Raw genomic sequence first — 22,000 nt, 5'->3', positions numbered from 1 at the left:
CTGATAAGGCAACACTGTCATCACACCATCAAATAAAAATCACACGTCAGAGAGGCCTTAAGCCCATAAATATATTATTATTCCCCTTTACCTTCGTCTCTTGCTAGATTGCAGTTCCACGAGTGTTGTTCGGTCTTTGTGCATATGAGCTGTCCTTTTGATTAGGAGTTACTGAACATCAATCAGTCGTGGGAACCCTGGCTAAATATTCCCCTCCCAAGCAGAGGGCAATTGCAGTATCCAATTACTTCCTTCGCTAAGATCGGCTAACACACAACACAGGCCAAGCATGAAATGAGCAACTTTCTGATCAATATGGCGTAATATCGTATAAACTGAAATGCATTAATTTAATAAATACTTATGGGTTTAATTACCTTCCAGTTAACATATTTCAATTGAGTCACACCTAAAATATTTTGAGAATGTTACCATGCAACTGGGGGGGGGGGGGGGGGGGGGAGAGGTTTTTAAAAAAAGTCACAATGGAACACTTTCAGCCCAGGCAGACACATTGGGCTGAAAATCCCAGCCACCCTGTGTCCGTACTGAGCGTCTACGGACCCGGGAAGGTACCGCATAAGCCGGTTTTCAGCGCACAATGCGCATGTGCTGAAAACCTGCTTTTCCGATCTGTCGAACTGGAGCTTGAGAGATCCAATGCATATCGGGAGCGAGAAATTGGCATGGGCAAGATTGTGGTATTTGTCCTCAAAATTCTTGCGCCTGATAAAAGCAGGTGACAGGCACAAGAGTTTAAAAACATACAAAAAGATAATATTACATTTAAAAAAAACATTTTTAAAACCTTACGTTACATTTATTTTTTAACTATAATTTTAAAAACTCGGATTTTTTTTCTCCAAGATATTTATTAACTTTAATTTTAATTATGTGAGGTGTGTTTTTTATTTTTTATTATATGTGTTTAGTGTGGTTTTTTTTCATTATTAGCAACTCGTAGATACGGAGTTCTCATTGCTATTAATGAGAAAGCTGTGGAATACGGTACCTGATTGGTTGAGCAGTCACAAGTGATTGCGCACCTTCTGCGCGGGAACCTGGAGGACGGGAGCGCGCTTCGCAGCTCGGGAAGAGAAGGCCTCCCCACCGGAATCTCACGCTCCTCCCGGACCACCAGGTAAATTCGTAGAAATGTTTTAGGTCAGAGGCAATTGCTCATGGGAAGCCTCCGACCGCAATTTCGGCCCGTAAGTTTTAGGTGCATTAACTTTCCTTAAATACTTGCGCTTTTTCTGGTCACCTAGATGTCTGACACACATGGAAACCCATCATCATGCTCAAGAGTCTCCAAACCAAACTACTAAGAAAGCTATGCAGGTATACATCCCACTTGTTAAATATGGATTACACCCCCTCTTCCAGTAGAGCGATACCATATTTACACAGATCCAGAGAGCTTAGAAGACAAGTTAGCAAAAGCCAAGAGTTTGGAAATGTGTGAGTACTGCAGTAATCCTGGAATCGGATTAACCAAGACCAGACAGTTTACCAGCATAGAGCATTGTTAACCACACAAAACCACAGAGTCACCTTAACCCCAAAGAGACCCTGTTTATTCCACCTCCCCCCCCCCCCACAAAGGAGAATAATTATCAGGTTTGTGTTAAGGCAACTGAAGTGTGGATTTGAGGTTTTGCTACGTACAAGGTGGCAAGAATTCCTCAAGTGGCATGGTGAGTAACACAACTCACCATAAAATGTACGAGTACAATGCAATTACCCTACTGAGCACAACAATGAACACATGCGCTAGCATAGCAGATGGTGGTTTCACTTGGTGGAAGAGTGGAGTTTCAGCAGCACCCGCTTCTCACTCTGCAACTCAATCATGGTAGCCACTGAACCCTGGACATAAGAGTATGTGTTCTCGTAACCAGCCACTGGATAACGTCTTCTATTAGTTGTCATCAAGACTTCCCTAATTAGCTATACAATCAATATCTACTTTCAAAGTGATGGATGGATACTTCTTATAAACACAGTTTGCATCATGCCAACTACCTGGATATTTGAAACACCAAAACCCAAGGGCCTGTCACCAAATACTTTAACAATGATATGCGCTGATTGTAAAGCTGACTTCCTCTCCGGGGTGCTCAATGGCAGGCCAGTATACTGGAGCCCTTCTTCCATACAACATGTGCCCAGGCTAAAGTTGACATGCAACAGAACCTCTGGGTATCAATTTAAAACAAATAACAGACATCCATTATACCTCCCAGTCACACTAGAGTTGTGCAAGTCCATAACAATACACTCTGGGGACACCAACCATCATATCTCGCACTAGTTAGCCAATTGTTCAACTTAATTAATAAAGCACACTAGATTCTCAGACAAGTCCACAAACAGCAAAACATCATCTGTAAAAAGGGAATGTTGGAATTCTTTCACAAGTGCCTGGAACAGATACCCTGTTGAGAACTTGAAAATGGTGAGCGAGAGAATTTATTGTGGCTTAAGAAATGGCCTTTTCCTTGGGTTCTAACTAGGAAACATTTAACTGCCATTCTATTAGACCCAACAGACAGTAATTACTTTTTAAAACAGCAGTTACCCGTGTAAAGTTTACAACATAGTAAGGCTCTTTATTCTGCCCAATACTAACCTCATAGTTAATGAACGTTGATGACTCTTCCAGATTCATATCTTCTTTTCGGATAGGATTATCATGTGTAGCCAGTGCCAAGCAGCGCAGCGTGTCCCTGCCAGAGCCCCATTCTTTAACAACAGTCAAAATCTTCTCTTTCACAGATTTTGAGAGGGGAACCTTATTGGTACCAACACGAATATACGTGCATCTATCAATCACACCTTCAGGGGCACCCTATGGAAACAAAGCAAAACAGAATTACAGTATCTTTACCACATCTTGGCTGCGCTGACCCTGCCATTTTCTATAGTACTTCAGCAGCTCAGATACTGGATTTGCTTCTGCAAACCAATTAAGAGTGTGGATTTGATAAGATCAACTCTCAAACTCTCAACATTAATTCCATCAGTCCGGGTTTATTCATTAGTATGAGGCAATGGTTGCAAGCACAAGACAGACTCAGCTGCTGGAACAGCACAACTCTGGCATTCAGTCAGCCTGTTTATGGCAGTACTCAGGCGTATTGATGCCGATCTATATAAAAACTATTCCAGTTACTGGGATTAGCAAAGCTGATATGCTGCCTGTTATCTATAAAAAGCATGAAGAGTAGCTGCAGGGGGAAAAATGGAATGCATTGAAGTTTTACCTTAACAAACATCTTGTTGCCAATAGACAAACGAGTGGGTTTGTTAGGGGAACAGTACACTGACATAGATTTCCGGTCTCTAGAGAACTCCAAAGTGAACTCTTTCTTCATTAATTGCTTGATGACCTGGAGAAACAAAGCATGGTTTAGCTAAAGTTCCTATTTAGTTTTTTTCTAATAAAAGCAAACTGCTTCAGAATTAAAACTTACGGTACAGCAGGCATTGGCACGCTCAATCTTGGATAGATTCTTCAAGTCTGTGTCAAACACATTCATTTTCTCAGCCAAACAACAGAGGGCAGTCTCTGTGGCTTCCCCAACCTTCTCGTACACTCCTTTAGTCTGAAAAATGGGGGTTAAAATATATTAGAAAAATCATACTCAAATGTAATTAAAAAATCTAACTATGTTGGGCAGGGAAAGATTTCTCTGGTTCATATATGCAGTGACAACAGAAACACATTGAATAATGTCTGATGTCACTACACATGGCAACTGGAGTACTTCTCCCATGGTTGGCAAAACAAGTGCTGCGACTAGTTGAAGGATCAAAACCAAACACACATTAGAAATTTGAATTATAATGCAGCGCAATTAATACCTGTTCCAATTTGGCAGAGAAAAGTTTTAAGTGAGATTTAATATTGAGTCACTAATACACTATTGCACTAGATTACGCAAGTGTTGACCGGGAACCGGCTTCTCTTGAAAGTTTTGCCAGTTTCCGGAGGGTGAAAAAAGAAATCTTCAGCACAATGTTTTCCCCATTTTAATTCTTTAAAAATTTTTTTACTAAGATTTATGAGGTTCCAACACCTTTGCCATGACTTAGTGCATGCAGATACACCATCCAGGTAGCATTTACCTCATCTGTACTTCAAAATGATCAACTAGGCATAAAATATGAACGTTTGCTATAAATGAACACTAGCCTGCTCTCTGGAACTCCTTCCCCCCAAAAAAACACCATTCACCCCCTCCCCTTGAAATGGAACCCAACTCCGTGCAGTAATGGACACCCACCCTTCCCCGTCTCTCATTGCCTCCTCTCCTCCACCACCACCATCTTCCTCCTTTTACCCTCTCCTCGCCATTCCATCCACCTCTCATCTGCTCCCTCTCCCTGTTCCATCTTCTTCCCCCCCCCCCCCGCTGGACCTGCACTCTGTCTTGACTCGCCACGTGCAAAGTCATGGGAAGTTGATAAGTTATATATATTTAATTCATACCTCATTAAAATCCAAAGAAGAATCATTGCAAAGTGCACAGATAGTTGCCAGCTCAATAAGGCCATCATATTCAGCACACTTCACTATTTTGTTATCCAATTCTCTGCAAAACAAAAGTTAAACTTTACAGTTTCCAGACCAAAATATTCTATTGAATTAAGGAATTATTTGTAAATGGGTGGAGCAGTGTGAGCGGCTGTAGCCTCAAGCCAGACTCCATTTCATAAATTTGAATTTTTATTTTGGCAAACCACCATGACTAAACAACAAACATTTGTGATTTGCAAACCATTTTAAAGCTGTGCAATCCAGTTACAGTATCACTTCTAATGCAACTTGATAAGATCTCATTGCCATGCGGATTTAGCTAACATTTCTATTCCAGCTTCTGAAACAGTATTTAAATTCCAGCACTGCAATATAGCTACTTGCACTGAAGTGCTGCTGAAATTAGCAGCCTCACCCACTCTAGTTAATGACATGCAAAATATGTCCCAGTTATCCTGAATCGTTTGGTGCAAGGTCAGGCATTTTTGACATGCAATGTGGTTATGCTGCCTGATAGCACCACTCATATTACTGAAGGCAAGATTTCCACACAAAGATGCAGAGACTCTGTTCATTGGCCTCTGTCAGTGATAGTTCAGAGGTCAGGAACCTGGCACTTCCAAAACAAAACATTATTTTTTACTGCCCATATTTTTTTTTTAAGTCAGCATTACACCAATTGTAGTAATGCTCAACCAGTGTGTAATATCAGCTGTTAAAAGCAAACTCTTGCTACCAGAAATGCAAAGTCCTATAACCGTTTCTCTCTCATCAACTGCTAAAATTTACTGCCCTAGGTATGCAAAGTGTAGATCACATCTGCATTGGTAATGGCTATTAAGTTCACCTTACCAGAATTATTTCATTCAAACTTAATTTAACATGCTAAGGCATTGTGAGAGAGTAGAGCATGAACACCCAGCTAGTATTTAATTTTTCGGATTTGAAAATAAATTTTTAGTGCTGTATTCATTTTCACTTTCAATTGAAATATAAATTCAGTTACAAACGATAAGTTTCAAACAGCCAATTAATGAAAAGAGCACCAACGCAGCACAGATAAGAAAAATAAGTACGTCTCACTGCTCATCATGATTTCACAAATTATTAGGAATTTAAATTAAATAATGTTCACGTGCATACACCAATGGTAATAAAATCCCACCGGCAGCTGCTTACACAGTTTGAGATAGTCTTTCCATTACAACGGTACAAATTACTCCCATCAATTTCCTCTTTCTGCACCATATTGTCAGCCATGGCACTCAAGCCTCTGAGTCAGAAGGTTGTGGGTTCAAGCCCCACTCCAGAGACTTGAGCATAAAAGCTAGGCTAACACATCAGTGCAGGATTGAGGGAGGGCTGCACAGTCAGGAGGCCAGATGCAACATTAAATTAAGGCCTCATCCAGTCTCTCAGGTGGATGCAGAAGATCATGTGACACTAATTGAGCAAGAGTAATCTCCCAGTATCCTACTTGTGCTTTAACTAACATCATGTTAAAAACACCTCAGTTTGCTGGGGGAGGGGCGTGGGGGGGGGAAGAAAGAGAAAGAGAGAAGAAATCACAGTACCCTCATTTGAAGACTTCTTTTTGCTTACATTTTTGTAAACATTTTATTTGACAAAAATTTTTAAACATACAACATTTAAAATTAAGTTGTCAGTTTATTCTTGAAGATTTCCCAACATGCATTTGAATAAGCCAGCAAGTGTAAAAAAAATATTCTTCTGATTAAAGTGAAGAGACTGGAAAGGTAGGCACAAGTGCAGCGCCCCGAATCCGGAACCCTCGGGACCGAGGCCGTTCCAAATTCCGGCAAAACGCAAAATCCGGAACGTCTTTCTGACGTCACAAATCCAGAAACACCCGAGCTCAGGTTCGGGTCTATCCGGATTTTGGAATGTCAGAGGGGGGTGGGGGGTGGTGCTCGGCGGGCAATGGGGTCATCGGGGGTGGTGCTCGGCGGGCGATGGTGTAGTCAGGCGGGGCCCCGCCGCCGTAAAAGAGTTTGGGCGGGCCCATCATGGAGGTGGTGTTCGGGCGGGCTGGAGAGGAGACCTCGAGGTAAGGGCAGTGGCAGCGAGGCGAGGTCCGAGGTTGGGCAGGGGCGAAGCAAGTCCGAGGTTGGGCAGTGGCGGGACCTCGAGGTCGGCGGATCCGGATTCCGGACGATCCTGCCATCAATCAGTCTGGTGTCCGGAACTCCGGATTTTGGCCACTCGACCTGTATGCAAATAGAACATTATGTTGAATAATATCTTCAGTGACTTAATATATTTGTAATGTGTTCCCTCCACATATCCTAGGTTATTGTCCTAAAGATGGGTGGGGATTGGTCTTGATGTTGCAACAGAGCCCTGAATATATCTATCAACATTTGACAACTGCCTGAAGGTGACTCCATCTACTTTGCAAATTTTTACAGGATATTTTTTTATTAAGATCAAGGTCACCTATAGTTGTTCCCAGATCAATGTTCAGAGACAATAGAAAGGCAACTAAATTATAATTCACTGACTAGAGACCAGATACACAATATTAGTCACCTTCCTGGATTAGAGATGAATGTTGCAAGCATGCGCAAGATTTCAAAAAGGAAATGGACAAATATGGGACATAGGCATCGATGCATTGAAAACCTATGCAAGCGAGAGTGAAAAGCAGGTGCACTGAGGAAGTTTGGTTTAAACCAAGGTCCAATGGATATGAATGGAATTTGTGAATAAAATACTCTCCTCCTTTTAGCTCTGCAATTTGTTGAAATATACAGCCTGAAGAGAGAAGTTTTTGGATTCTATAATTACTACTACAAGAGGCAGGTCAAGAGACACCGGAGAAAAGCAGGTCACAAAAATATCTGCAGGATTATAATGAAGATATCTGGTCATGTCTGAATTCTGCCATTTCTGATAGCTCACTTGTGGAGAGGTTCTATCCCGGTTTAGGTCTTCACTTGGATTAACATTGTGTGCTATTATTGGGCTATCTGGGACACCCACTATATCCTCTTGGAAAGAGCAACAAATATGGTTTTCACTCCATCCTCGTCAACCTACCCCGATGAAAGTGGCACCAAGTTAACGATAATTGTTTTTGTGCAATTGTGGCAAATTTTCCTCAGTGACAGACGTCAAAACATTCTTGAAATTAATTCTTGCTGCTTTTAGTTCTGATTGTCCATAGCATGTGGGGTGTGAGATACCCTAGTTGTGTATACATATATACATAGGATTAGGATTTGGTTTAATCTCTTGACTGAAGTTTTTGGTTTCTTTTTACTTAATGAAATGGTTAAAAGTTGTTCATTCCCAGGATGCTTTAATATTTGATTTGTCGGGGTACAATTTAGCCAACAGCATGGTTTAGGTTTTTGCTAAAACTACAGGATGCAAGATTTGCGAATTTTCACAGCCATATTGGGAAACAGTTAGCCAAGGCAGTTTTGAGATAAAAGATGGGACAATGGAGAACAGGATCAAAACAAGTTGGCATCTTGTTTTGCAGGAAATGCATCCTTTCTGGGGGTCTTGTTCACAATAATACTTGCCATCCCATAATCAGTTAGCACTGACTATATTTCGAGATACACAGACTATAAACGCTCTCAAGTTTTTTCTCTACAAGAGAGAGAGAGAGAGAGAGAGAGAGAGAGAGAGAGAGAGAGAGAGAGGGAGAGAGGGTTTGGAAAGGATCGATGCAGGTTACATCTCTACCCAGAGGAACCACTGGTAAATATCACTTATTTTTCTGTATGTCTACTGCTTAAAGATAGTGTGTGTATCTGGATTTTTGTTGCATCCATATCTGGAGTCAGAAACCAAACTGCTTACAGGGGGCAAACAGAATAAATCAAACAGGTTAGTTGCAGTACAAACTTTTTTTTTAAGATGTATATATACATGCATGTACACACAATTTAAAAAGGAATATAGATTACAGTGCACAGGGAGCTGAACCATGCTTTTAAATGGAACACTGCATATGCTTGACTTGTAGGTTGAAAAAAGAATGAGTACATGTACTTACATTTGTCCCTCTGGGCTATAGGTGGAGCCACTTATTGTAAATTCCTTCAAAGCACACTGGTCACCTTCAACTTTGTCAATAATGAACATCTATGGGAATGACACAAAGTAGCAGACACTCTAGGTGAAGAATAGCACGTCAGCTGTTGATCACTGCACATCATAGTGGCTAGCATGATATAAACTCCTCATGTTTCAGACAAGAGGATTGTCTGACAGATGAACAAAGCTTCCTTTACACAACAGGGCACGGCTGTGCAAGAATGATATCAGATTAGAATTTAGGTCTGTTGCTACATGCACACAGTCTTTTTATGGAAATATTAAAAAAGTTTTTTTTCAAGATACAGTAAATGAAGCTCAATCTAATCTTATATACACAGACTTTAAAATCCATTTAAGTGCCCCATGAGAGCGGAGAATGCCATGTCAATCTTACTGTGTAGGTCAAGAGATTCTTTGCACCAGATTGGACTAGAGAACTCATATTCCCGGAGGAGTCCATTTTTAGTCCATGAGGCAAACAATCGAGCTGTTTTAGCAACCAATTCTGAATGTCGGACAGCACACATAAATCTTGCACACATCCTACAAGCTGCAGAAGACGCGTGAAGGACAAATATATGGAACTCATTTAAACTCTTCCAACGGTTTCAATATGGGCCAGTACATAAGCACAAGCTTAAACCTTACCTAACCAAAAGCAGCAAAAATAGTTTTGAAAAAATAAAATATTTCAAGCTCTTAATTACCAACAACTAAATTGGTAATGTGCTACGACATACACTGCAGTACTTCTACACACTGCCATGTATAGATAGCTAGATGCCAAATAAAATAAGCTTCTATTACAAAAGTTCAATTGTATAACGGATAACCAAGTTTGATAAATGCACTTCATTGATTTTTATACATTTGCGTCATGCTATTTAAGTGAACCTTCCAGAGGATGACACACAATCCCCATGTGCACTGCCAATTGGAGGACAAAAGGATATATGCAGACACTAGAAATCAATAACCACAAGCAGACTGGGGTAAGGATTATGCAAGAATAAAATGCTGCACCAGAGAGATGAAAAGTCTCCCCTGTGCTGCAAACTGAACAATACAGAAGCTTGTCTTCCCACCTCACCAAACTATTAAAGCAGCCAACAGTGCTAAGACACTTTTCTGCTCTTTACCAGGTCATTAAAAAAGATAAGTCAATTTGAAAATAGTGTAAAATCCACGAAAACCACTTACCCGGCAGACGGACATCTGGTTTGTAGTGAGAGTACCAGTTTTGTCAGAGCAGATAACTGAAGTGCAACCCAACGTTTCAACAGAGGGCAGACTCCGCACAATAGCATTCTTCTTTGCCATACGCCGTGTGCCAAGGGCCAGGCAGGTAGTAATAACAGCCGGCAAACCCTCGGGAATTGCAGCCACAGCCAGAGCAACTGCAATCTTAAAGTAATAGACAGCACCGCGGATCCAGGAGCCACCATGCACGGGGTCATTGAAGTGGCCAATGTTGATGATCCAGACAGCAATACAGATGAGTGAAATAACCTTGGAGAGCTGTTCACCAAACTCATCAAGCTTCTGTTGCAGCGGAGTCCTCTCCTGTTCAGTTGCTGCCATTTCATCACGAATTTTGCCAATTTCTGTGCTTGTGCCAGTGGCAACAGCAACTCCGACTGCCCTACCAGCTGCAATGTTTGTACCCTGAAGTCGAGGGAAAAAGCAATATGTTCATCTCGAAATGATGAGTTAACCACTTTTACCCACAGTGTTAAATCACACAAGTGATCTGCCAAAATCAAAAACAAAGTGCTGGAAATATACACAGCAGTTTAATTAACAAGTGAGAGAGAAAGAAAAATTAAGCTTTCAGTTAAAACCCTTCATTTGTAATTTGATTTGCTGATTAACATGTGTATTTCAAGAATTCAGAGGTTTTCTTTTCATCTTTACCATTTGCCAAACACGTGTAGTTCAAGGAACCTACTAGAACAGTTGTGCTGGTTGACGTTCCCTGCAATCGGATTGTGTATTCAATATCAATTAATCAGGTTCATTCATAGAGAATTACTGAAAACATGGTTAACCTTTACTCTCAAAAATGAATAAAGTAGCAAAAAGTTCTCCCTTCAAATCAAGTCAGGAGAATGATTAATGGAGAACCTGCAAGGGTTGCTGGCCCCATTAAAATTATTTTGTGTGTGACTTTCCCTTACCCATTATCCATGTCCTTTTGTAGGTAACTTTCACTTGCTTAGCCAAGGTGGCAAAGTAGCAAAATACGAGTGGATGAAAACCAGAAACGTAGTTTCACTAACAAACATTTGCATTTTCTGTTTTGTTTTAAAAAAAGGATTAAACCTGCCCATAAGGAATTGTAATATACCAGAGGGATAATATTCATAACACATCCAAGGATCAGAGTCTTATTCAGTAATCGGGAGGATTTAAAAAAATATCTTACTCTAGGAAAAAAAACTCTTCTCCAAATGGAAAAGCAAAACACTAGTACAAACCGTTTGCATAATCCAAACACAGTTCTCTCCCAAAAATTAGCCACAAAATTCAATGAGTATTTACACATACAGGCAGGTTACAAAACAATACCAGGTTATTTCTGGTACCTATTTTTCCAATGGGTCTTGTATCCAAGACTACAAAGGTGGCAGCAGCCACCCACCCAAAGATGACCTATAGACTAGTGCCACTGTCTTGAAGGATTTGAATCAGTTGGCCTGAGGTTATGAATCATAACTCAAGTGGTTACAGCACACTTACCGTTAAGCCTTGGGATGGGTGACTGCCACGTTGTAGCCCCAGGCATAAGCCTAGTAAGGAGATGGTTACCATAAATGATCTCTCAATTACAATCACTTGCACCAGATTGAGAGATCTGTCAAAGTAGCTCAATAGACAAATTCAAACTATCTTATACAGAGGCATTCAAACCATCGTCCATGAAGCATCCTGCAAGCCCCGACTATCTGACCTACAAAGCCTTGGTAACTCACCCTCCTGCAGGCTTCTCTGTTTCTTTGGGGTTTTTTTGCCAATAGGCTGACCTATTTTAATGTGGCAGGCCTGGCAGTTTGGAAAGGTCTGTTCCCATTTACTGATGGATAAATCTTAAATCTATCAATGAGGAAGCTAAGCATAAACTTTCTAAACTGCTGGGGCTAAACCCAGTGGCATACATATAGCTAGAAACAGAAATGCGAGATTCAAACAATCCCACTAAATTCAAAGACTTAACTTTATAATTTAGCTGCGAGCATTTTGACACAAGATTAATTTTTAATTGAAGGCTGTAATTTAGCTTGGGGACGTGTGTTTTTAATTGCACAAATTTAATTTTGAATTTAGTAGGTCAGTAGCAATAGCTTCCGAACTGAAAGTACTACAAAATTGGCACGGTGAAAAAAAACAGAGATTGACTAAAATGATTTTTAATGTGGCCCGCAATGCTAGTAAACAGCTGAAACCATTTTTATGCTGCCACCTTTTGGATCGGATTAAGGAGACCTCCCTCCATGAGGCAGATCCCCACGTTTTCACTACTAAATCAGAGTCCATTACCCTAGTGGTAGAACCAGCACAAAAAGAAAACTGGCCTAAAATTCTGTCACTGGAAGAAGCGTAAACGGTCCAAACTGGTTAAATGGGGGCCAGTCTCTCGAATCCAATCAAATCAAGTGCCAGTATTTTTTTTTTTTTAAAAAGCAGCTCAAGTGGCCCACTAAGAAAACAAGTTTGCACTTCCCCATGAACACAGTTCAGAAAAATAACCTAGTGTACCAACGGGTTAAAATTAAGAGCAGAAAGGCTTCTTCAGGCAGATACCATCCTGATACGATGGCAAGAATTGTGCAACGGTGCTCTAGTGTAAAATGCTAGGTCGGGGAATGCAAATGATAATTAAAATCTCGAATTGACGGGTTCTTTTCTGCCTCCTCCTTAATTTGCCTGGTTTTGTATGACAAGTGTTGGACAACCACGGTTAAACTTAAAACACAATCTAGGAGTGTGGAACTTTACATGGAGTTATAAAGGCATTAGACTTCCAACATGTTGATAGATGGACGTGAATAATCAGCCACCCAATATATACTGCAACTGAGTATAAGAGCACTGAAAGATTAACAAGCCAAGGAATAAATGCGAATAATATTGCAAGTTCGGAAGAGATTACACAGATGTGAACTCCATTTAATTATATTCCAAAAGGAACAAATTTTAAAGCTTTATGTTGCACTGCATTATGTACACTCTGCTAGGGAAGAAAATGCTATTGACTTTAGCTACTTAAATTCAATTAGTTAGACGCTAATAAAAGACCATGAACAAATCTTTGCATACTATATAAAGCCAGAGACATTTATTTCCCACTCATCTGGCATCCACTAAGACAGCAAACCAAGATTAGAAACCAAGTGAAGGTTCAAATCTGTACTTTATCCACACTGTCATAGCACAACACACTACCATGCCAAAAGCCAGGAACAACATTAGTGCTATTCATCAGTAATGAAACAGTGGGCTCATAAAATCAGTATTTCCATAGCAAAATTAAAACAAGTAGAGGGTTTAAACCCTGTAATTACTGTTCTGTGCAACTATAGACTCTCAGTGTTAATACAGTATGCAAATATAGCACAATCAGATACTTACTATTAGCCCATTTCAGCAGTAGCTTCCATTTCTAATTCGCATAAAGAGTTAGAATACTGCTCTTTCACCTGAAGGGCATGTTTTCAGTCCAGCGCAAGGTGATGAAATACACCTCTGTTGGCTGTTGGAAGCCCGAAATGAAACAACCTTGGATAGCTCCAATTCACATTCCCAATGGCTAAAATCCAAAATGTAAAACTGCCCATAACTTGCAACTAAATTCAAAAGTTCACTCAGATACAAGATAGTATATATGGACAGTGGAACTATCATACCAACAAAAGAGGGGCTTGTCAGAGAGAAGACGACCAGTTGTAAAGAGAAGATTTCCTCTGTATCTGATTGTGCTATACACACAGCGAATTCCACAGATTTACAACCCTCAGAGGAAATTTCTCCTCAACTCTATTTTAAATGGGCGGCCCCTTATTCCAAGATCATGCCCTTTAATTCTAGTCTCCCCCATCAGTGGAAACATCCTCTCTGCATCCACCTTGTCAAGCCCCCTCATAATCTTATACGTTTCGATAAGATCACCTCTCATTCTTCTGAATTCCAATGGAGGCCCAACCTACTCAACCTTTCCTCATAAGTCAACCCCCTCATCCCCGGAATCAACCTAGTGGATCTTCTCTGAACTGCCTCCAAAGCAAGTATATCCTTTCGTAAAGATGGGAACCAAAACTGCACACAGTATTCCAGGTATGGCCTCACCAATACCTTATATAGCTGTAGCAAAACTTCCCTGTTTTTATATTCCATCCCCTTTGCAATAAAGGCCAAGATACCATTGGCCTTCCTGATCACTTGCTGTACCTGCATGCTATCCTTTTGTGTTTCATGCACAAGTACCCCCAGGTCCCGCTGTACTGCGGCACTTTGCAATCTTTCTCCATTTAAATAATAACTTGCTCTTTGATTTTTTTTTTCTGACTCCAGTCCCGTGCTAATAAATTTGCTTTCCATATGCAGGTCTTGCATAGCCAACAGCACTAAAGAAACTTAAGCCACTATTGGGAAGACTCCTTAAAGAAAAAACGGGTTTCCCGTGTAGCTGAATCTGGTCCAACAACTCGTCTTCATCCCCAAAAAGCCCCTCATGTTGCTGAGATATTTCCACTGTCCATATTCAGTACTTTGGTGTTGCTGTGCAAAACCAGTGTCGGGAGCTGGTGACGTTCACACAGCAAACAAGAGCAGCTTAAGGAAGCAATTAAGTTGTACTCTCTGTATTTAAAAGGAAAAACTAAACATGATTTTTCATTCCCCATCTGCCTCGTAAATGTGGTAACTTTACAAAATTCAGTACTATACATATGCAACAAAAATGTCAAAATATTAATATGTCATCATTCAATAGTATTTGAACACCGTCCAGAGGATTATGGCAGCAGGTCAGTATAAAGTCCTGAGCCAAACCGATGAGGACTAATGCCAAGAAATTAAGAGCTACCCTCTTTATACTGAGTATGTGAAGACAGCAACATTGAGTGCAACAGTACTGAAACGATTGTGCACCATTAATTCCTGCCTACTGAGGCAGGGAAGGCGGTCAACAAAACGAGTGGGAAAGTTCAAAAAATCTGATTTGGCCAAGTCTTTTTCCCAATATCCTCAACTTAAAAAATATAGTTTTAAAGTTCCATTCAAAATCACATTGCACTGAAAAATCACAGCAACCATCTAAAAATCAGAAAATGTCATTATAACCATCGATTGAATAATTGCGGGGTGAACAATGGCTTTTTTTTTTAAATTAAAAAAAAACACAATTGAAATGGAAAGAAGGGTTCTAATTGGGTTGCCACAGTTTGAAGGGGTAGTCTCTAACCCATCACTATTTTTAAAAAGTTAACTTTAGTCTTCCAAGCTAAAAGCCAGACATAGTCAAGTTGCTTACAGAAAAAAGCATGTTCTTTTTATCCTGATTCACAGCACGTGGGTCAGGTACTGGGTCAGTGTGTTTGATGATCGATACAGATTCACCTAGGGAAGAGGAAGCACACATGAGAAATAATTATTTAACATTGTCACCCTGAAGTAAGGAGTCTCCTGTAAGAGGCAATCTATACTGAAATATAGTCAGTGTGAGACTGTAGAATATCAAATTTATTCCACAACTCATGACTCACAAACGGTCTCATAACCCATTGTTCGATTAGGCCATTTTCAGTTTATAATGTAGCAGGATTTAAAATGTTTTTTTTAACGTCTTTTGTGAAAAAAAATTAAGAATCCTTGATGGGTCTGAGTCCAGTTTCCCTTTTTAAAAAAATAGGATAGTTTGAGTATTTTACATAGATTTAAAGTAATTGATAGCAGGATTAGAGGGGTGGTGGAGAAATGTTTTCACCCAGAGGGTGGTGGGGGTCTGGAACGCACTGCTTGAAAGGGTGGTAGAGACAGAAACCCTCATCGCATTTAAAACGTACTTGCATATGCACATGAAATGCCATAACCTTCAAGGCTACAGACCAAGAGATGGAGAGTGGGATTAGGCTGGATAGCACTTTTTCGGTTACCACGGACACGATGTGCCGCAAATTTCTACGATTCTATGAAATTATAAAATTACACAGATTAGCTTAGCTGAATTAACATGACTGGTGTCAGAATCACTGACAATCTTCTCCTGATAATTGAAAGTAATTTTTGTGGTTAAGAATAATTCAACTTGTATTGCTTCATTCAAATTATTGGCTAACAATGATACAAAATCAAAATTTAGTGCTAAAATATTCAAATGGTCAGATTATTTGAATTAAGAGTAGATTGCATGCATTGTTGCATTTCTGCCAATCAGCTATCAAATAGCTTTTGAAAAAAAAATCTAAATCTTTAAATTCCAACTGTTGTAACAGTCATGCAACCTCTCTATCCCACCTGCATTCCAGATGCAAGTCCAAACGTTCTGCAGCTGTATGCTTCCATCTCAACCAAGCATTGTGGGAAAGAATACATTCACCGCTGCATCAGCTATCCCAGCATTAAAAAAATAGTCTAGTGCACCCTAACCTCAGTGCGAGAGAGCAAGAGTTTTTTTCTTTAAGGCTGAAGATTCAGAAGCGGAGCTCAAACTGCTTACTGGGCATGACCAGTTGATCTGAAATATGCTCAGGTGGTTTGAGTCTTGGCAGAGTACAGGGTATTTAGTGTTTCAAATAGGGCCATTCAGCATATGGATCCGACATCCATTTGGAACATTACACAAAGTATTAGAAACTGGTAGGGATTCACTTCAGGTGCTGGTATAACTGGGTCCTTATACACAACTCCATAAAGTATTAAATTCTGCTCATTAGAACATTTTGACAGTTAACTTTGTAAAGTCTCAAGTGTCAGTAAAAGGATGAAAACAAAACAATTTAAAATACCACTTATCAAAAGGAATGAGTTGAATTTATATACAAGTAGTTATACAATAAAACTACTTAACCCTTTGAAAAGCAAGCATGGCTAGCACATTACCTGTAAGAATAGATTGATCTACTCTTAGGGTTGTTGATTTAATTGAAGTCAATCTGATGTCAGCAGGGACCTTGTCACCAACTGCGGAAAGACAAACAAGAAAAGAGCATTCAATTTCAGATCAGAGTCTTTAGTCGTCTTAGAACTATAATACATAGCATTTCATTCTTGCGTCATTCCTACACCCGACACCAGGACTTGAGCACATCACCTAGGCTGACGCTGAGGTAATGCTGCATTGTTGAAAGCGCCATTCTTTAGGTGGGATGTTAAACAAAAGCTCCATTTTCCTGTTGTGTTGGTCGATGTTAAAGATCCCATAGCAATATTCAAAGGAAAATCAGACCAACAATCCTCTCAACCAGCATCAGCAAAACAATTCGGTTAACTAGTCATTCAGCTCAGTGCTGTTTGTATGGTCTTGCTGTATACATAATGACTGCTGCGTTTGCCCACATAACTTACTGGCACTTGAGACATTGCAGAGAAATGCAATAAGCTTTTTTAAATGCAAGGTCTGTCTTGCATCTAAAATCTAATACCCTTCTGCACTTCCAAGGTGTAACCCTCATCCCCACAAAGTCTTTAAATTAACAGTTATTGCTTTAATGTAACTCCAATTATGAACAGGCAGGGCAATTAGAATTTCCATCGGAGGGAAGGTAGAAGGAAGTAAGGCAAAAAAAAAAAAGGACATTTTATCAGCTCAGTCCAAGTAATGGAATTTGCCCTCCCCACATTCAGAGACAATGTTGAATCTTCATAAATTATATTTTCAAAATACATTGGAAAAGTCAGAGTTCTTGGTATTCTATATAATTGGAACCGTTCCCAACTTAATCCACATTTCCATTGTGTCCAATTACACCATACACACTAAAAATAGCACCAAATACGTTCTTCCAGGTTTACTGATGTTGCTAAACTACGCATACCATTTTTGCATACAGCATTGCGTTTAATCTACAAGCTGTTCAGAAGTACCCAGTTAACTATCCTTATCCTACATTAGTGTAGGATAATTTAGAACTCAGCAGAGGACAAAGGGTTTGATTAGGGCAGGGAAAATAGAGTACAAGAGGAAGCTTGCAGGGAAAATTAAGACGGACTGCAAAAGTTTCTATAGATATGTAAAGAGAAAAAGGTTAGTAAAGACAAACGTAGGTCCTCTGCAGTCAGAATCAGGGGAAGTCATAACAGGGAACAAAGAAATGGCAGACCAATTGAACAAGTACTTTGGTTCGGTATTCACCAAGGAGGACACAAACAACCTTCCGGATATAAAAGGGGTCAGAGGGTCTAGTAAGAAGGAGGAACTGAGGGAGATCCTCATTAGTCGGGAAATTGTGTTGGGAAAATTCATGGGATTGAAGGCCGATATCGCCAGGGCCTGATGGACTGCATCCCAGGGTACTTAAGGAGGTGGCCTTGGAAATAGCGGATGCATTGACAGTCATTTTCCAACATTCCATAGACTCTGGATCAGTTCCTATGGAGTGGAGGGTAGCCAATGTAACCCCACTTTTTAAAAAAGGGAGAGAGAAAACAGCGAATTATAGATCGATTAGCCTGACATCAGTAGTGGGTAAAATGATGAAGTCAATTATTAAGGATGTCATAGCAGCGCATTTGGAAAGAGGTGACATGATGGGTCCAAGTCAGCATGGATTTGTGAAAGGGAAATCATGCTTGACAAATCTTCTGGAATTTTTTGAGGATGTTTCCAGTAAAGTGGACAAGGGAGAACCAGTTGATGTGGTGTATTTGGACTTTCAGAAGGCTTTCGACAAGGTCCCACACAAGAGATTAATGTGCAAAGTTAAAGCACATGGGATTGGGGGTAGTGTGCTGACGTGGATTGAGAACTGGTTGGCAGACAGTAAGCAAAGAGTAGGAGTAAATGGGTACTTTTCAGAATGGCAGGCAGTGACTAGTGGGGTACCACAAGGTTCTGTGCTGGGGCCCCAGCAGTTTACATTGTAAATTAATGATTTAGACGAGGGGATTAAATGTAGTATCTCCAAATTTGCGGATGACACTAAGTTGGGTGGCAGTGTGAGCTGCGAGGAGGATGCTATGAGGCTGCAGAGTGACTTGGATAGGTTAGGTGAGTGGGAAAATGCATGGCAGATGAAGTATAATGTGGATAAATGTGAGGTTATCCACTTTGGTGCTAAAAACAGAGAGACAGACTATTATCTGAATGGTGACAGATTAGGAAAAGGGGAGGTGCAACGAGATCTGGGTGTCATGGTACATCAGTCATTGAAGGTTGGCATGCAGGTACAGCAGGCGGTTAAGAAAGCAAATGGCATGGTGGCCTTCATAGCAAAGGGATTTGAGTACAGGGGCAGGGAGGTGTTACTACAGTTGTACAGGGCCTTGGTGAGGCCACACCTGGACTATTGTGTACAGTTTTGGTCTCCTAACCTGAGGAAGGACATTCTTGCTATTGAGGGAGTGCAGCGAAGGTTCACCAGACTGATTCCCGGGATGGCGGGACTGACATATCAAGAAAGACTGGATAAACTGGGCTTGTGTTCACTGGAGTTCAGAAGAATGAGAGGGGATCTCATGGAAACGTTTAAAATTCTGATGGGTTTAGACAGGTTAGATGCAGGACGAATGTTCCCAATGTTGGGGAAGTCCAGAACCAGGGGCCACAGTCTAAGGATAAGGGGTAAGCCATTTAGGACCGAGATGAGGAGAAACTTCTTCACCCAGAGAGTGGTGAACCTGTGGAATTCTCTACCACAGAAAGTTGTTGAGGCCAATTCACTAAATATATTCAAAAAGGAGTTAGATGTAATCCTTACTAATTGGGGGATCAAGGGGTATGGCAAGAAAGCAGGAATGGGGTACTGAAGTTGCATGTTCAGCCATGAACTCATTGAAGGGCGGTGCAGGCTCGAAGGGCCGAATGGCCTACTCCTGCACCTATTTTCTATGTTTCTATGTACAGTTATGCCATGTAATTATTAGATTTCAAAACAGACCTTTTCTTTACATAAAGTCCAATACAATTCAACATGTAATGCCCTATACAACTCAAAGGACACTATGTAATACACAGATTTTGGTAGGAGCAATAAAACTTACATTTATATAATACCAAGACACAGCATACATGGAAGAGAGATAGAGCAACAGTCATCAAACCATGGAAGGAGATGAGGCCAAATGACTAAATACTTGGTGGAAACAATGGTTTTAAAGGAGAGAGAGAGTTGGAGGTGCAGGGCTTTAAGGAGGGAGTTTCAGAGAAAGGGGACAAAGCAGCTGAATACTTTACTACCATGGGGGAAAGGGAGTGCGGGAATGCACAAAAGTAGAGAATCAGAAAGACCAAACGATGCAAGAGCAGATACAAGAGAGAGTTTTAGGCTGGGACGAGGCCATGCAGGGATTTGAAGAGAAGGATGAGGATTTTAATTTTAATATGCTGGGGCTCAGGCAGTATAGGTCAGCAAGGACGGGTAAGGCGACCGGGACTGAAATAGGACAGCTGCGTTTTGGTCAAGTTGGAGTTTGCTGGAGGGTGAAACATGGGAGGCAAGGATAAAAGGACATTAAAGAAATCACGTCTAGAGGTAACAAAAGCATGGATAGAGGCATAATGTTACAATTGTGGAAATAAGTGATCTTTGTGATAGATGTTTTGTAGAGTTTGAAGCTCAGCTCCGAGTTAAACAAGATACCAAGGTTTTGCATGGCCTGGTTCAGATAAGCAAGTGATCAGGGAGGGGGATGGAGTTTGTGGCAAGAGTATGGAATTTATGGCGATGACTGAATACAACATGCTTAGTTCAGTTGGGAAGTTGTGATTTATTCACGTATATAGGGGCCAAGTTTCGGCCTGAGTTGCTCCTGTTTTTTTGGAGCAATTGGTTTAGAATGGAGTATCTTAGAAATTGCAATTCTCGGCATTTAGTTTGCTCCAGTTCTAGTCAGTTGGAACAGATTTTTTTTTCCAAAAGGGTCGTGTCCTGCCACTTACGCCCATTTTGAAAGTTTAGGCAGTGAAAACTTACTCCAAACTAACTTAGAATGGAGTAAGTGTAGATTTTTGTGCGCTCAGAAAAACCTTGCCTACACTTAGAAAATCAGGTGTAGGTTACAAATCAGGCGTAGGGAATGGGGAGGGTTTTAAAAGGGAAGTTTACAAACAGTAAACACTTCAGTTTTACAAATAAAGAGCCATCATCAATAATAAATGATAAATACATCAATAAATCAATCAAAAAAAGTTAATAAATTTTTTTAAAAAAATAAAATAAAACAAAACATTTTCTATTTACCGACTGCAACACCGGGAGCCCTCCAACAGTGTGCTGGGACGGGCCCCCCCCCCCAATGTGTCTCTATCACTCTCTGTCTGTCTATGTCTGTATATCTGACAGCGAGGGGAGGGAGGGAGAGGGAGGAAAGCGGGTGGGAGGGAGGGAGAGGAGGAGAAGAAGGGAGGGAGAGAGGGAGAGAGGGAGGGGGTGGAGAGAGGCGAGAGGCGAGAGAGGAGAGAGAGGAGAGGCCGGGCCGGGCCCGAGACTTCGGGCGGCCCCCAGCACCGGAGTTAAAGGTAGGTGGCCGGGGGTTGGGTCGGGTCTGGGGTGGGTTGGGTCCTTGGGTGGGGTGCGATGGGGGGGGGGGCTCGGGTCGGGAGGAGCAGGGGTCGGTCCGGGAGCGGAGCGGGAGTCGAGTCGGGTCAGGTCAGTTCCCGGGGGGTGGAGGGGTTGAGAGCCAGCTGAAGGGAGGAAGTGGGAGGTGAAGCCTGATCCACGTCGCCCCAGTGAGGCCATTCAGCCAGGGCTCGGGGCTGCGTGCTTCGGGCCCCGTCACACAGTTTTGGGCGCCTGGAGCTGCTGCACATGCGTGCCCACTGTAGCGCGCCTGTGCAGAGGTCCCGGCACTGTTTTCAGCGCAGGGACCTGGCTCCGCCCCCCACAGCTCGTGCTGCGCCGCGCCGAGGGCCAGCAGGGAGCCGGAGAAGCGCTAAGTTTTTTTAGACGCTCTTTTGAGCGCGAAAAATGGGCGTCCAGGTCGGGGTTGCGCCGTTCTAGGTGCGGCCCGAAACTTGGGCCCATAGAAACTGACCGTATCCTTGTGGATGAGGTCACCAAGGGGTAGGATGTAAGTGAGGAACAAAAGAGGGCCAAGGATAAATTTGCAGGTGATTCCAGATGGCAGCATTAGGGTGGGACAATAAGCTGTTGGAGACATGATGGCTGCAGATAGACAGGAACCCACAAGGGCAGTCCCAGACTGGACAATCATTTGGAAAAAAATAAA

At 41.4% G+C, this 22,000-nt stretch overlaps 1 protein-coding gene across 2 annotated transcripts in view; it reads right to left on the bottom strand.

The window, feature by feature from the left end:
* LOC139268952 (sarcoplasmic/endoplasmic reticulum calcium ATPase 2) overlaps positions 1-22,000 on the bottom strand; it is a 111,028-nt gene that overhangs the window by 23,727 nt on the left and 65,301 nt on the right. For both annotated transcript variants that reach the window (XM_070887837.1, XM_070887836.1), the window contains exons 6-13: positions 16,715-16,795; positions 15,147-15,232; positions 9,818-10,282; positions 8,574-8,662; positions 4,496-4,598; positions 3,477-3,608; positions 3,267-3,392; positions 2,633-2,851 (exon numbers count right to left, since the gene is read on the bottom strand). In XM_070887837.1, coding sequence (XP_070743938.1) covers positions 2,633-2,851; positions 3,267-3,392; positions 3,477-3,608; positions 4,496-4,598; positions 8,574-8,662; positions 9,818-10,282; positions 15,147-15,232; positions 16,715-16,795 — 1,301 coding nt within the window. The remainder of the gene's footprint in view (positions 1-2,632; positions 2,852-3,266; positions 3,393-3,476; positions 3,609-4,495; positions 4,599-8,573; positions 8,663-9,817; positions 10,283-15,146; positions 15,233-16,714; positions 16,796-22,000) is intronic.

Source organism: Pristiophorus japonicus, chromosome 8 (assembly GCF_044704955.1).
Source record: "Pristiophorus japonicus isolate sPriJap1 chromosome 8, sPriJap1.hap1, whole genome shotgun sequence".
NCBI classification, from domain to species: Eukaryota; Metazoa; Chordata; class Chondrichthyes; family Pristiophoridae; genus Pristiophorus; species Pristiophorus japonicus.
This window is presented reverse-complemented; position numbering and strand designations above follow the sequence as displayed.